Source organism: Actinia tenebrosa, unplaced genomic scaffold (assembly GCF_029948245.1).
Source record: "Actinia tenebrosa isolate PJP-AT-01 unplaced genomic scaffold, QUT_ActTen_1.0 PGA_scaffold0__85_contigs__length_37466705, whole genome shotgun sequence".
Classification (NCBI taxonomy): domain Eukaryota; kingdom Metazoa; phylum Cnidaria; class Anthozoa; order Actiniaria; family Actiniidae; genus Actinia; species Actinia tenebrosa.
The window spans coordinates 11,564,175-11,579,228 of NW_028292569.1; the positions used below are offsets into that span (position 1 = coordinate 11,564,175).

The 15,054-nt window shown below is 35.9% G+C and overlaps 1 protein-coding gene across 1 annotated transcript; it reads right to left on the minus strand.

Annotated features, from left to right (window-relative positions):
- Nucleotides 1-468: 468 nt before the first annotated feature.
- On the minus strand, nt 469-14,628 carry LOC116302843 (hemicentin-1). Its single transcript, XM_089033209.1, has 19 exons — nt 14,205-14,628; nt 13,667-13,924; nt 12,755-13,015; nt 12,316-12,573; nt 11,625-11,885; nt 10,672-10,929; nt 9,958-10,224; nt 9,582-9,839; nt 9,053-9,325; nt 8,488-8,751; nt 7,613-7,882; nt 7,127-7,387; nt 6,759-6,874; nt 6,423-6,481; nt 6,207-6,340; nt 5,846-5,971; nt 5,504-5,594; nt 5,358-5,424; nt 469-1,520 (listed from the first exon to the last, which is right to left on the minus strand). Exons 1-19 carry the CDS (start codon nt 14,626-14,628, stop codon nt 1,068-1,070), a joined length of 4,359 nt encoding a protein of 1,452 aa, XP_088889335.1. The 3' UTR covers nt 469-1,067.
- Between the last annotated feature and the right edge of the window lie 426 nt (nt 14,629-15,054).

The window sequence follows — 15,054 nt, forward strand, 5'->3', positions numbered from 1 at the left end:
ATCAGGAAGCTCGGCCGAAGCCTAAGGGAGAGGTTAGTCGGCCCCTAGACCGTAGATGATTAACCCCTTGCTATGACCAGCAAACTCGAAAATATTGTTTGTGACTCTGAGGCATTTGAATGCATTCTCACTCCTTTCCATGTGGGATGTTAGAATATGTTAGAAAATCCGCAGAAGAATATTGTACTATGGCATACTCCAGTCCCAGACTCCCTTTCGGTCAGCTTCCACAGGCGCAGGTCACGGAGAAAAGAAAGTCCAGTATAAATTGGATGCTCGCGCATGAACAGAACCAGCTCAATTTTCAGAGCCAGCAATTCAATGTAATATGACCAGTGGATTATTTTCCTCACTTGCCGACCATGGAGCTGTCAATAAAGACCTTCGAATTAAGTCGCGTCGTTAATTAGTTTTTTGTTTATTAATTTAAAGCAATTTTTAAGGCTATAAATAATTTCTCACACAAGGATGAACTAATAACACTTGAAAAATAAAGTAAATTGTTTCAACATCACTCTATTATACATGGTTTAGAGTGTAGCTTCCTCTGCTATTAATAACTCATAACTTTGGCTTAAACAAACTAGTTATAAAATGACATTTGCATTTCCGAGGTTGAGTAAAATACTCGGTCGAATTGGATTTTCACAGTGAGTTTTGGGATTGTTTTAGGGCACACAATAGACCTTTTCACAGATCCCGCGGCTCACCCTCAGCCACGTCAGCGTGTAATATATTCTTTAGAAATTGCCTACAACCTGTGAAATTTTAAGTGTTTCAATTGTTCGTTGATGTGTAAATTCCTTTCATTACTGCGGACTGTAGTCAAATTCTAAAGAATAATTAAACGCTGACGAGGCTGAGGTTGAGTAACGGGATGCGTGAAGTGGCCTATAGACGCCATTTTCAGAGAACGTCCCCTTAAACAGTCCTTTGATATGCAAGCAAAGCAAAGCAACCTTGGTCCAGGATTTACTACAACTCCGGAATGGCTAGCTAATAGAAAGGAGGAAGAGGAAGGACGATAATTATGTCCTCTGCTTATCCAACATATGCATAAAACAATACTAATATTCCATTTCGCTTTCAGGTTCATTTTCGTTTGTTTCCTTTGAGTTTTCCACTTCCTGTTGCTGTTTCTGAAGAATCTCGAGGATACTATACTTCCGGTGCTGAATGGCAGAACTACCTGAGATGCTCGGTAGCCGCGTCCTGCGCTTCGGCCTTCCTTTTTTCTCAAGCCATGCAAGTTCTGCATACAATCGATCCCGAGTTCCACTTCTCTCAAGCACATGGGCGTATTCTGTTGGGATGCCTGTGGCAGGTTGAGTAGTGTATACTCCCTCACGTCGAGAGTTGTCGTCTTGCAGCATTTCAGGCGTGGCTGGATGTACTCGGTTTTTCGTCATTGGTGTGTGGGGTCGTGGTGGCCTTGGGGAATTAATACCACTGTTCACTGAAAGCCGAGATACTTTGCCATCCAAATCCACTGACCATATGTCCATCTCAATTCCTTCGTCCTTCGGTATAATAAATGATCATTAAATACTTATTATAAGTGAAATATAAAAAGAAAAAAAGAAAAAAAAGAAAAAAAGAAAAAAAGAAGGAAAAAAAAAAAAAATCAAAAATTAAAGGGCCACTTGCATGGACGAAAATCGCTCCAAAATTAAAACTCTTTCATTCGAGCTGGAACTTTGCTGAAATAATCTTGAATACATTAAGAACCACCCACTGGAATATCTTTCTGATATTCGAAAGAAAAGGGCCAAAATTTTATGTACTTATTGACTGAGTGGGAGGGCCAGTACGGGAAAATATTTGGCTCGAGGTCATGTCGTACGGACCGAGCGCAGCAAGGTCCGTACAAATGACCAAGAGCCAAATATTTTCCCGTCCGGCCCGACCCAACTCAGTCAATAAGCATTTTATCATATGACCCAACTTTTATCGTAAAAAAAAGGCTGAAAGATCTTGCTAAACTTGATAAATACAGCGCGCGTAAACGAGAACCAATAGGAGAATTCCTTTTTATTTGATTGAAAAGAAGCCATTTCACAGTCACTGTAAACACGAGGCACATTTCAAGAAGTAAAATTGTTTTTAATACATTGAAAGTTTTAAGTTGTTTTAATACACTTCGCAAATAGCTATTTGGTCAAAAGTCGGGGGAAAATAGCAGCTTGGGAACTCAAGAATGTCTATGTCAACTCTAAGTATTTTCATGGACAAATTTCAACGTTTTTAGACTTAGTTAGTCTTCTTCATCTGACTCGATCATAAAACGACGTTTCTTGGGTTTGACCAGACACGAACTAGAGCTTTCTTCATGGCCTGAAAGAACAAGATTCTGAATGTTCAATACTCCAATGTTTGCTCCCCCAAAAAAAGAACCTGCAGCGACAGTTGAACTTGTAGTCGGTTGCGCTGGGAGACATGATTGCTTGCTGCTGGCTTCGTGCTTGACGTTCTCAACACCACTCAGTATCTTCGACATGTTTCGTTGTTGGCTCTCAGAGGCAACCGCATAACTGTCGAGGCTTTTAAGGCTCTTATGGCCACTCAGTTGAGCGACAATGTTGTGTGGAACACCAGCATCCAGGAGTGTTGTGATGCCAGTTTTACGTACGGAATGGTTGGTAATTTTACCGGCTTTTGACTTCGTGAACTTCAAATCTTTTGTTGCTTGAGACAGGAATTCGCCAATCTTGTTCTTTCCCATCGGTCTGTTTAGGAACCAAACTTGATCATTTGGCATCCTTCTATGATTTATAGCAAGAAAAAACGGACTTTCTGGACTTTTGGCTTCTTCGGGACGCCTGTAAACAAACTGCTTATAGCAGGCCACAGGACATTTCTTGTCGCCGCTCTCATAAGCTCTTGGTCGGAAAGCTCTCTGGTGTTCATTTTCATCGCCGTGTCTGGTTTTAGTTTCTCTTTCTTGGAACCACTCTACATACTCTTCGCCATTTATTTCATCTTTCTTCAAAAGTACGTCTCCAAACTTCAGCTGTCTCGCTTCGTGTCGTGCTCTATGACCAAAATGCAAAGTAATCAAGAACCACATAGTACGGGAAAGGATCTCTGGATCATGGACTCCAAACTCGTTTTCATTAAAAATAGCATCAATATCTTTGCTTGTCAGAGGAGCAGTAGCATTTGGCTTGTTTCCTTTGCCCTCTTTTCTTAATTCTCGTCGTCTGGACATCAAGGCTTGTCTGGAAAGCTTAAACTCTTCATCTTTTAAGATGTTTACTTTTGCATTTTTATCGTCGAGGTATCGCTGGATACTTCTTGAGAAGGACGACATTGTATCAGGTTCGTACAAAGTATTGTCTTTCTTTTTTGCCTTTATGTAAAAGTTGGAAAGAAGACTGTCAAGTTGAGGCGGAGGGATATTCTCAATTTCTCTTTCTTCACCACATTCTTGTAAAAAGCGCTTCAGTACGTTCATGTCATACTTAGTTTTGTTGATTGTACTTGTTTTCTGTTGGGCTCGGATGTATTTCTGTATTTCACCGTCATTGAGCAGATTTGACTCAAAATATGTCGCTTGCTGAGCCAGTTCAGTGTCAGATATCTCGTCTGGATAGTAGAATTCGCTTTCGTCGTGTTCGCTTAAATTGTCAGTCATTTTAGCTTCTTTTTAAATGAAATTTAATGGTTACATCCGAAGAGGGCCGGACGGATTTTGAGCAGGGCCGGACGGGTTTTTCCGGCCCGCTTACGTCAACCCGTCCGGCCCCCATCACGTGACTTTTTTCCAATGGTTTTATTAGAGCGCGCGAGCAGGGCCGTACGGGTCATATGATAATACGATTTATTTTCTCCCGCCATTAATTTCTTTGAATCACAGAATTCGACTCAAGAAGACTGGCACGAGTACTTATGACGTCATTTACTCAACCCAAACCAAAACATTGGTGGGTAATGTATGTGCCATGTTCGTAAAACTCGGTTTATTTGGTTTATTCAGAAAATATATAATGTTTCATTCGGTTTCCTAACTACTATATGACCAAACAACGTCTAGGCGCTGAAATTTTTTACTTTCAATAATATTGACGATCATAATTCGAAAATTTCAATACATCTCGGCACGCCAAGAATCACAACAAAGTAGGACGCATGGACGAGATTCTAGCGGTTCCATCGCGCGAAGTGACTGAGATATTCGGGATTTATTCGAATCATTTTAAGGATAACAATTTTTCAAGGTATATTTACATACAAGGGCAAAGAGCAACCTCACAATTTGGGTCCGCGAGACATCCGACACAATGAAAGAAAAATCTACGAGCTGAGTGACAGACGCCGCTGTCACGCGAGTAAGAAACCTTTGACATATTCTATTACAAAGATGATATTAGATAATCGTATGTTTGTACCTATTCAATGCATAATAAACATTTTGAAGCAAATAATAACCGTTCTGTAGTAAATCAGCTAGGAGAATTACGAGCTCACATTCTAAATTATTCGGCACATAGATCTAAGTATATTGTCACAAATCTTTATATCACAAGCGCAGAATTCAAAAGGCCATCGGTTGTTTTCATAACATCAATCACTATTAGATTACATTGAAACTTCAAATTTAAGATCTTTATATCATGGACAGTATGTAGCAAATACAAATAGTGAAATGAACGTAAGGAATTTTTATGAAAACCTCTTCCCAAGCATTGCTTCTTCTTCTAGTTCGGCTTCATCTTCATACATTATAACTTATGGTTCTAACTCTTCAGGATTGACAAAGCGAACGTCCAAAGGAGTTTCCATCATATTTGAAGAGGTATCAAAGGTTTAAAAAAAGTCTGTTTAGAGATTCTTTTCACGATAACGCGTTTAAAACATCAAATAAACTTCAGGTAATCTAACAAGAAATGTATAGTCAAAACGACGCTAACATGACGGTGTTGAGTAAATGACGTCACAGCGTAAAACTGCTGTACATAATGACTCGTTGGCCGTGAGTCAAAAAATTAATGGCGGACGAAAATAAATCGTAAAATTTTGGCCATTCCTTTTCGAATATTAGAAAGATATTTCAGTGAGAGGTTCTTAATGTGTTCAAGATTGTTTCAGCAAAGTTCCAGCTCGAATGAAAGAGTTTTTATTTTGGAACGATTTTCGTCCAAGTGGCCCTTTAAAGAAAGTCGTGAATTTCGTCATAATAAAGAAAATAATTCGTGAAAAAGTGATGAAATGATTAGACAAGTAAAACAATGAACGATAAAATATAAGAACTTTTTTATATAAGGACATAACATATGGGTTGATCATGATTGATGGACGCCGTTTTCAAGGATGCAGGCCACACACATTATGAACATATGTAAAGCTAAATACTTTACCTCATTAGTATTGCTTTCATTCTTCCCAGAGCTTCCCTCTTTATCCGCTTCACCTTGATTACTCTCGCTTAAAACATAGAAAAAATGATTATAGCACTTTTCAAATAATTGAATGTGTTTGCATATGTTGTATATCACTGATTTACCTCTCAACATCATTCTGTTCCTTGTTCCTCGTCAAAGTTACTGCAAAAATGAGTACATGTGTTATTTTTTTTAAAGTATCAATTTCACATTCTCAGTTAGAATACGTACTGAAAATGTTTCTTCAAGCTCAGATCGTTAAAAGAGGGAGAATGTTTTTTTTAAACAAAAATAACTTTTACTTATAATTACTGACTTATAAATACTCTTGAATTTAATGCTAGATAGCATTCACCCCCACCTCTGCCTTCGTTAAAGGAAAGCTTTTAAAGGAAAAAAATAATGTACTAGCAGGAATTTTAAATATGTAGATATGATCATAGATCATGCACGCATTTGTTTACCTTTTTTGGTCTTGCGGTATCGATACCAGATGAATAATATTATCAAAATGATGATAAGAAGTATGATGAATGATGATATGCCACCTACTACATCATCAGGTATAGAAGACCTCGCACCGGTTGTTCCTGCAAACATAATTCAGGGAAGGAAAAACCCAATAATATTGCGAATGAAAATAAACAAACAGAAAAAATATTGAATCTAATCTTCTTGGAAAAACAAATTCAGAAAGGAAACAGAGTGTATGTTGAGTAAAGAGTGTGCGCGAGAGAGAAACATCAATATAACTGCAACATCCGACTGCCGAAGAAAAAAAAAGTGGAATTGGATAGGATTGAAGATTTCGTCAAAGGAATATACCTGGCTTTTCAAAATAGAATTCAGCCCTCATTTGACCTAGATACCCATCATCTAATGCTATTTCGAGCGGTTTCAAATGATCCGTAGTGTTTATTAAGCGTGCGATTCGGAATTTTGTGATGACGCTACCAGGCCTGCAATGCAACAAAAAAGTAATCATCAAAAACAAATCACAACAGGTGAATGTACCATTACCAAGATGGGGTAGCCATGTACCTGAAGTTTATCACTTTGATGCCTTTCACGTAGTCAACACTTGAATACGAATTCCACACCTGCAATATGCAAACATATAGCAAACTTACTAGAGCCCCTAAAAATACATGCATGACATTAAAAACAATGAACAACAACAACAACAACAACAACAAGAACTACAACACAAATAAACAAACAGACAAAACCATAAACAAAACAAAAAGCATGAACAAAAAAAAGAAATATTCAGAATCTTTAACAAATAACAACAATAAACACAATACAAATGATTTATAAACCATTATAAAACATTAGCGTTTCTATTTTGTTCACTAAAGCAAGTTCTGTATTTACCTCTCGTTCGAACCTACTCGATAGTCTTGTAAAATTGGTACTAGTTGTACTATACAAAACACCTGACCAACGCTCATCAAGAAGGCGGATATCGTGCTCAGTCACAACAATTTGGACTAGAAGTATATAAAAAATCGATTACTTATAGTTCAATTAAAGAATATTTCGACATTCTTAACTCGACCGAATATCAAATACCAATTGACATTTATTTTGGATAAGAATGACCCAATAAAAAGTGTGCTCTCGTGATAGTACTTCACGTGTTCTCAACCAATCATAACGCGATATTTTTCACAGTTATTTTATAATGTTGAATTGCTTTATTTCTAAAATGTGAATAAGCTATTTTTATGATTATACTATACCTTCATTTGTTTTTCCTTTGCTAACGATGTTTTGGGCGGTTATCCTTACAGTGTAGCCAGTAGCTATTTTTAGCCCAGGGATGGAGCAACGAAGTTCGCCTTGTGTGGTACAAGAAGCCCAGGTCTCGTCTCCTTCTCGCTTCACTTCAACGACATACGATGTCACTGGCGTTCCTCCATCACTTTTCGGTTTGTTCCAAGTGATCGTTATTGTGTCATTTCCTGGTTCAATCCGTTCAATGAATGGCGACCCTGGTGCAACTTGAACAACAAAACATTTTGGAAACATTTACAAAATGCAATGTACTTGACAACTTATTTATAAAATGGTTCACATACTTAGTGTTTGGGCTAAATAGTAGGAGCTAGCACGGATCGCTTACCAAGAAGAATAATTGGAAGAAGAACAAGAACAAGAAAATGACAACAACAACATGGCAACAACAAAGCAATGATTCACTACTGTGTTTTATAAATATTTCATACCTAGTTCAATAACATTTATTTCGCTTGAAATTTTCCCCACAGAATTTTGTGCATTACAGACGTAAGTACCAAATAGAGAAGAACTTGTCAGCATCACAGAAAGGGTACTTTTTGCTGTCCTTTCATTCATTGCAATAGTATCCAGTAAGCCAGGTCTAGACCACGTGATGGTTGGTACTGGATTCCCATTGGCTTCGCATGTTAATATAGCTTGTCTTCCTTTCCAAGAATTTATAAAACGTTTCAAAGGTCTCAGCATTTCTGGTTTATCTATAATGAAAAATAATTTTGGTAACAGGATACTTTCATTTTCGTTTTACTTTTTTACACAATTAAGAGACTTGAATGGCATTTCTAACTCTTTGATAACACAGGCTTGCGCAAGCTTATTAATTACTCTAGTGAAACAGCAATAGACCAGCTAGTAATATCACCATGTGTTTGGAAAGAATAAAACAAATTTGTAACATTCATTTGCTAATATTATCATTTTGCACGTCAAGCAAAATGACCAAACATCTGCAAGTTCCAGAGCAAAGCTAAGCACACTCTTTGCCAGTGTTCGCAAAAATAGCTTTTTCGATTTTAAAATCGTTTAGTGGTAACATAAATATATGTTTATCATTTTTGTTTTCTAGCTAGAGAAAACAACACGTTTTTATTATTTTTCATTTTTTTTATAATTGCCTCTCTTTAGCTTATAAAACCAGATGATGTTAGGTGATGCTCGAACAACTAACCAAGGTTATACTATTCTTCAATACTGAATCATAATAGCAATATATAAAGGCTATTGCAAAACATCATGAATTCACTTATATGTCACTTGCGCATATATCTCTCATGATCATCCGAGCTCGAGTTTAACCACTTACATTGCACACTGACATTAACTATAGCTACAGCTGCAGACCCAACCCCATTTGCAGCCTGGCATATATATGCTCCATTGTCTTCTCTTGTGGCATTCATCACTACCAAGCTACTTGTATTTGATCTTAAAGTTTTATTGAGATCGGAATGTTGAAACAACCATGTAATTGATGGTGCTGGGAACCCAGTGGCATTACAGTAAAGAATAAAATGTTGTCCTTCGTTCGTGACCAGGTTATCTGAATGGTTCTGTATCATTGGTTCAACTACAAACAATAAATGAGCACACAAATAGAAAGTTAGGATTCTAAGTATAATTTGGTTTCGCAGAGAGAGAGAGAGAGAGAGAGAGAGAGAGAGAGAGAGAGAGAGAGAGAGAGTGAGAGAGAGAAATGAGAATACATTACGTTGAGGTAAATGGAACTTTGAATATTTAACTTTCAACGTTGCCATTGTGAGATACATACAAACGTAAGTTATGTTATGGTCAGGAGAAGCAAAAAGAGTTTACGATGACAAAAAATTAAAAATAGATATATATTTTGATGTTATCGAAAAAAGTCTTACTTTCAAAACGTACTGTCAAATTCATCTCTGCTAATTCTCCAGCACCAAGAACATTATACGGCAAACATTGGATACTTCCTTCATTAGATCGATTCACGTGTGAAAGAACAAACAAACCAAGCTCATTTTCTTCCAATAATTGACCATTATTGAATAGCTTGAATAAATGGGCCTTAGGAACAGCATCAGTTGTGCAATTTATGAAAAGAGTACTTCCAAACTCAGCAGTGTTGTTGGAAGTATTACTTGTCAACACGGTGCTAGTGGGTTTATCTGAAACAGTATAACATAAGCGTTTGCATTAAATCATGAAGTCCGTATGTCCGACTGTAAGTAACGAATGGATACCGATTAATTAAGTACATGATACGTGGCTAGCTAGCTGGTTTAAGGCATAATTTGTTCAATACCATGATGGCAGAACTATTAATGAGATAATATGTAGTTGGTTGAAAAATGGATCCAAGGCTACGAGCTGCCTTAAACTATATCCAAACCATATTCTTTAATACTGTAATTGCTTACTTACATTGTACTGTAAGTTTAACAGAAGCGGAAGCAGTTCCTAAAATATTCTTAGCTTCGCAGACGTAAGTCCCCGCTTGCCGTTTAGTAACCATTGTAAAGTTAAGAACCTCTTGGTGGTAAATGATATATGTTTGGTTTAGTCCAACTTCCTTCCACTTTACATCTGGTGATGGGTTTCCTGAGGTATTGCATTTAACGGTGAATACGTCACGTTCATTTACTGTTAGTTGGGAGATAGTGTTTAAAATTTCTGGGCCATCTGTCGAAAACAATCCATAAAATATTTACTTTAATGGCGTAAAACATTGCATGAAACGATAAAAGAAATTCATCAAATGCATGACAAGGGATTTGGAAATAATGTTAAGTTCGCTTACATTGAACATCGACAAATGTATCAGTGATTGCTGGGTCGCCTACTCCATTGGTCGCTATACAACTATATATTCCAGTTTCGTTCCTTTGGATATTGTTTAGAAACAAACTTTCCTCGTTAGAAATCTTGGTCGTGAGTCCATGTTTGATATATGACCAATGTATTGTTGGTGAAGGATTGCCACTTGCATTGCAGTGTAGCATTGCTGAGCTGGATTCATTTACAGTTAGGTTAGTTTGAGTATGGTTGAAGATAGGGGCAACGAATGCTGCAAGAAAAAATCCATCATTCAGAAATAACATCAACATTTTAAAGAAAGTATTTTAACCGCAAGATAAAGGAAAAGTGAAAATACATTATAAATTAATACATTTTAAAAGTAAAAAGCAACTAAGAGGAGAAAGAGAAGAAGAGAACATTGGAAAAGGCAAAAGCAAGCAAGAAAGAATAATTGTCAAAAATTTAATATATATTTTAACAAATTACCAATAAGCACCGCTAAATGGATTAAAAAGTGCTGACTACTTTAACTAATGTTCATTAATCTACCATTTCGTAAAGTTACTAATTGATTTTTGTAGCCTTTTTCACTCCAATTTAATTTTTCTTTTTTTCTTTTTCTTTTTTTTTTTTACTAAGCAATTTTCTTTTAGGATAATGTATTGTGCATAAAATATAACAAACCTATAGGATTTAGCCTTCAATCATAACTTACCATTGATTTTCACGTATGCTGTGGCATTAACCGCAGACCCGATACCATTTTCTGCTGTGCATCTATATATTCCTTCATCTATCTTTGACGTTTCATTGATGTAGAGCATTTGACTTGGTTTAAAGACTCGGATGCTTCCACCGATTTTCTCCCAAGTTATATTAGGCGCAGGGTTACCAGTTGCATTGCAAAAGAGTATCAGTGGATTTGTTTTGTTAAGAAATTGATCTTTAGGAGCTCTTACTATCATAGGCGAATCTGGAAACATAAATATTTGTAATTTGCCTCGTGCTAAGGATCTATTTCATGCGCGTGTCATGCAAGAAAAGATCAATAGATTTGCAATAATCTCGTAACACATTTGTGCATTAAAAAAGATAAATAAAAAGATCCGTGACAGATAGTATTATTCGTTTCAAATATTTAGAAATTAAAATGGCATAGACACATGTATATAATTACCTAAAAAAATGTATGCTTTGTTTTTGCTAGGGATAATACAAATGTTGTCTGTGTCCTTGATGTTTCGTATACTTTAGCTTACCTTTTTAGGTAATTTCGATTGCAAGTGTGCGTTTTTAACTTTTTTGAGTTGATAATTTTTGTTGTGAATTTGATTTCAATATTTTGATTTTTCCTTTTTTTCCTTTTTTTTTTTTTTTTTTTTTTTTTTTGACATTTGGACAACAAAGTATAATATAAACTTTAAACACTGGTAGATTCAATCGCATAATAATTGTTCATTTTTGGCATCCCATATCCCTTAACAACGCCTTATCTGTGAGTTAGAAATGCCATTAAAAATTTTAAAGACAACTCTATCTTAGTAAAGTTAACGATGTTAGTCTACTTCACAATATGTGAAACAAATACTATATTCAATAGGTAGCCTTAATCTACCGTATTGTAGTCCCGTCGGACAGTTGGTTAAAGATTAATCTTGAAATACTTACAATGTACATTTATAGTGGCAATTCCTTGCGCCGTTTTGATAACTCCATTTTCAGCTGTACATCTGTATGTACCCGTGCAATTACGATTGATTTTGGATAACATGAGGGTCTTTCCTTTAGGGAGGATCAGGCTTCTGTCCTCGTCCTTTGTCCAAGTAATGTTAGGCTCTGGGTTTCCTGTGGCATTGCAGAATATAGTTGCCGAAGATGATTCGGTGACTACCTGAGTCTTTGGGAATATTACGTCGATGGTAGGGGAAACTGTGACGAAAAATTATAATCATTAGCTATTCATTTATTTTGAAAAAAAAAAATTGCTTTCATCTACATCTCACGAACATGACTTTTTGCTACGATTTTGACCATGAATTGAATAAAACCTCAACTCACGACACTAAATTTGTACAAAAACTGGAACAACCTCGGGACATGATCTCAGCAAGGCATGTTAACACACAACTCAAATCAATTACTCGAATAGATCATAATTATTCAAATCTATGGTGGTACGGTGGAGGGGGTTGGGGGATTGTTGACGGTGACCGCGACAATGATTATACTGGTTATGGTGGAGATGATGATGATGATGACTAAAATGATTTTGATGATTCTGGTGACGATGACAATGCTGATCAAATTTATCATTGTTATAATTTGTTTCAATAATTTTATAGCATTCATTGTATATTACCTAACACATTTATGTGGATATCTTTCGCCACTGGTCGACCAATACCGTTGTCTGCAACGCACTTGTATATCCCTTTGTCATCTGCATTTATTCTTTCTATTGTGAGTTGACTGCCAATAGGAAACACAACATTGGTACTGTTTACCTTGAACCACTGGATAGGAGGTAAGGGATTCCCAGTCGCGTTGCAGAACAATGTTAAGGTCTCGTTTTCTGTTATTGACTGACTTGGTGATGTGTAGATGATACTTGGAGAAACTAAAGATCAGGCAGACTAATGGGAAAGGATATTAAAAAGTGTTATAATTAATTGAAAATGGAGAAGAGAGCTATGATATGAATTATGAAGAGAACTTGTCTTTCTGAAAAATAAAGAAACATATAAGGTTTTTTCCTGTGCAACTTGCAGCATTTGGTGCAATGCACTTAAATTACTTACATTGTACATTAATGGAAGAATTCCCGGATGCAGAACCCAACACACCATTACTAGCAGTGCAGACATAAACACCAGTCTGATTGCGCCTAATGCTGGGGATAGTTAACGTTTCTCCTGAACTAATAACCTCTTCATTTCTGTCTGCCTTCGTCCAAGTTATTGAAGGCTGTGGTAGACCAGTGGCATTGCAAAATATGGTGATGGTGTTGCTCTCGTTGACGGTGATTGATTGAGGATGAATGGTATTGATCTTTGGAGGTACTAAAAATAATTGTAAGATAATTAAGCCCATTAATATGACAATAGAAAAGAAAAGAACAACTAACAAAGACAACGAAACCGCAGAGAAGCAGATAAAAAAGGGACATACTCTTGCTGATACAGATACAGATACAAAGAAAAGAAAACAAACAAAAATTAAACAAACAAACAAATATAACATATAAAACAGGGCATAAACACAAGCAATATTTTAAAGGAAAAAAGTAATAGCGCAGCGCACTCATTCTAAAAATAGCTTAAAGATTCGGACAAACATTGCATTCTGTTTGACCGCTACGAGGATTATACGAACCGATTTTATTATTTTTACTTAAAGTTACAATAATAAACCATGTAAACTAAGATCAACTGCGATCGGCTGTGAAAATTATCTGCTGAAAGTAAACTTGTAAGGTTTGTTTGTCCGAATTTCACCTTTGTCTTCGTTTTTATGACGTCACGACTGCGCTGCGCTATTGATCAATCAAACAGATGAATCAATCAAACAGACAAACCTACAAAAAAAAAAAAAAAAAAAAAAAAAAAAAAACACTTGGGGACGGCAAAACCATCTTGAAGCAATGGGTATTTTTATAATTCATAATAATAATTAACAAAACTGAGTAACTCCAAGTATTTTAATAAACGTACAATATATGTAGGTAATACGGTCATCTCCGCCATGTACATTCTGCACCATACATCGATAAGCCCCAACATGCCAGCCATACATATGTTGTATTGTATATGTATTGTTCTCGCTGTTGGTCTTGTTTTGTAAAACAGTTCCATTGGGTGAAATCCAGGATACATATGGAACCGGGTTGCCTTTGACTCTGCATGCTAATGTGACGCTATTCCCTTCGATGAAGGATTCATTATCAGATATCCAAAGGACTTTGGCTGGAACTGGAATAAAGTATATATAATGATGAATGCAATAACGACAGACAGTGTTTTCGGTACGAAAAAAAGAAAACAAAAAAGAAACAAAAAAAAAAAAAAAAAAAAAAAAAACACACACAACCAATTGAAAGTCAAAATCACAAGAAAAATAAGATTTAGTCCAAAATAACATTCCATTATAGCAAACAATTAGAATTGAAAACATTAACAAAATAAATAATAGGTTCGACTTTTTAATATCATAAATCAGCATATTTTAAAAAATGCGCCAAATGTGTTTTACCCAGTACGTTGAGGTCAACGGTAGTTGGAGTCAAGCTCATCTTGCTTTCAATTGAGCATCTAAATGTTGTATGGTCAGTCTCTCGTACATTAAGTATAATGAAGGTTGCATTGGCATCGGGATCGACCTTGATGTAATCATGATCCCTCAGAATGCTTATCCCTGACTCTGAAGATTTCACTGCCACATTATTCCATCCTGAAGACTCTAAACGAGACCAAATTACTTGGAAGAAGCCTTCAGTGGTTTCCCCTTCGTCAAGTGTGTAATCCCACACAAGAGTGAGATTGGAACCTAGCAATATATTGATTGGACCTGCCGGTACAGTTTTCCATGACAACGCATCTGTTGACAAAAAACATGAGTGAAAGACGAAGTATGGCGACGTACGAAATACCAAGCTATTGTGATATAAAAAATACATAATTTTCTTCTTTGACAAAAAAAAAAAAAAATAAAAAAAAATAAAATAAAAATTAAAAAAAAAAGAGAAAGAACCGGAAAGGAGAAGATTAAAGAGCATAAAATGGGTTCAATGACCTCCATCCATTCGCTCAATTTGTAAAACAAAATGTTTTCAAAACAAAACAAAACAAACAAACAAACAAATATATATATATATATATATATATATATATATATATATATATATACTAAGAAAAAGAAAAAAAAAAGGAAGGAAAAGGAAAATTTATGAAAAATTAAAACAAACAACAACAAAAAATTATAATAATAACAAAGAAGTAGACTGAAATACCAACATCGATACATTGCCAAGACTCAAACGCGTATGTTTTTAGACATAAAGTTCATAGACGAGATTGTCGTTCGGTATTGAACAACACATGTC

Coding starts and splice junctions, on each gene's coding strand:
- LOC116302843 (XM_089033209.1), bottom strand. CDS start 14,628: ATGTATTTTTTATATCACAATAGCTTGGTATTTCGTACGTCGCCATAC. Junction 13,925..14,204: donor CGTTGACCTCAACGTACTGG/GTAAAACACATT, acceptor ACTTTATTCCAG/TTCCAGCCAAAGTCCTTTGG. Junction 5,972..6,206: donor ATTCTATTTTGAAAAGCCAG/GTATATTCCTTT, acceptor TTATGTTTGCAG/GAACAACCGGTGCGAGGTCT.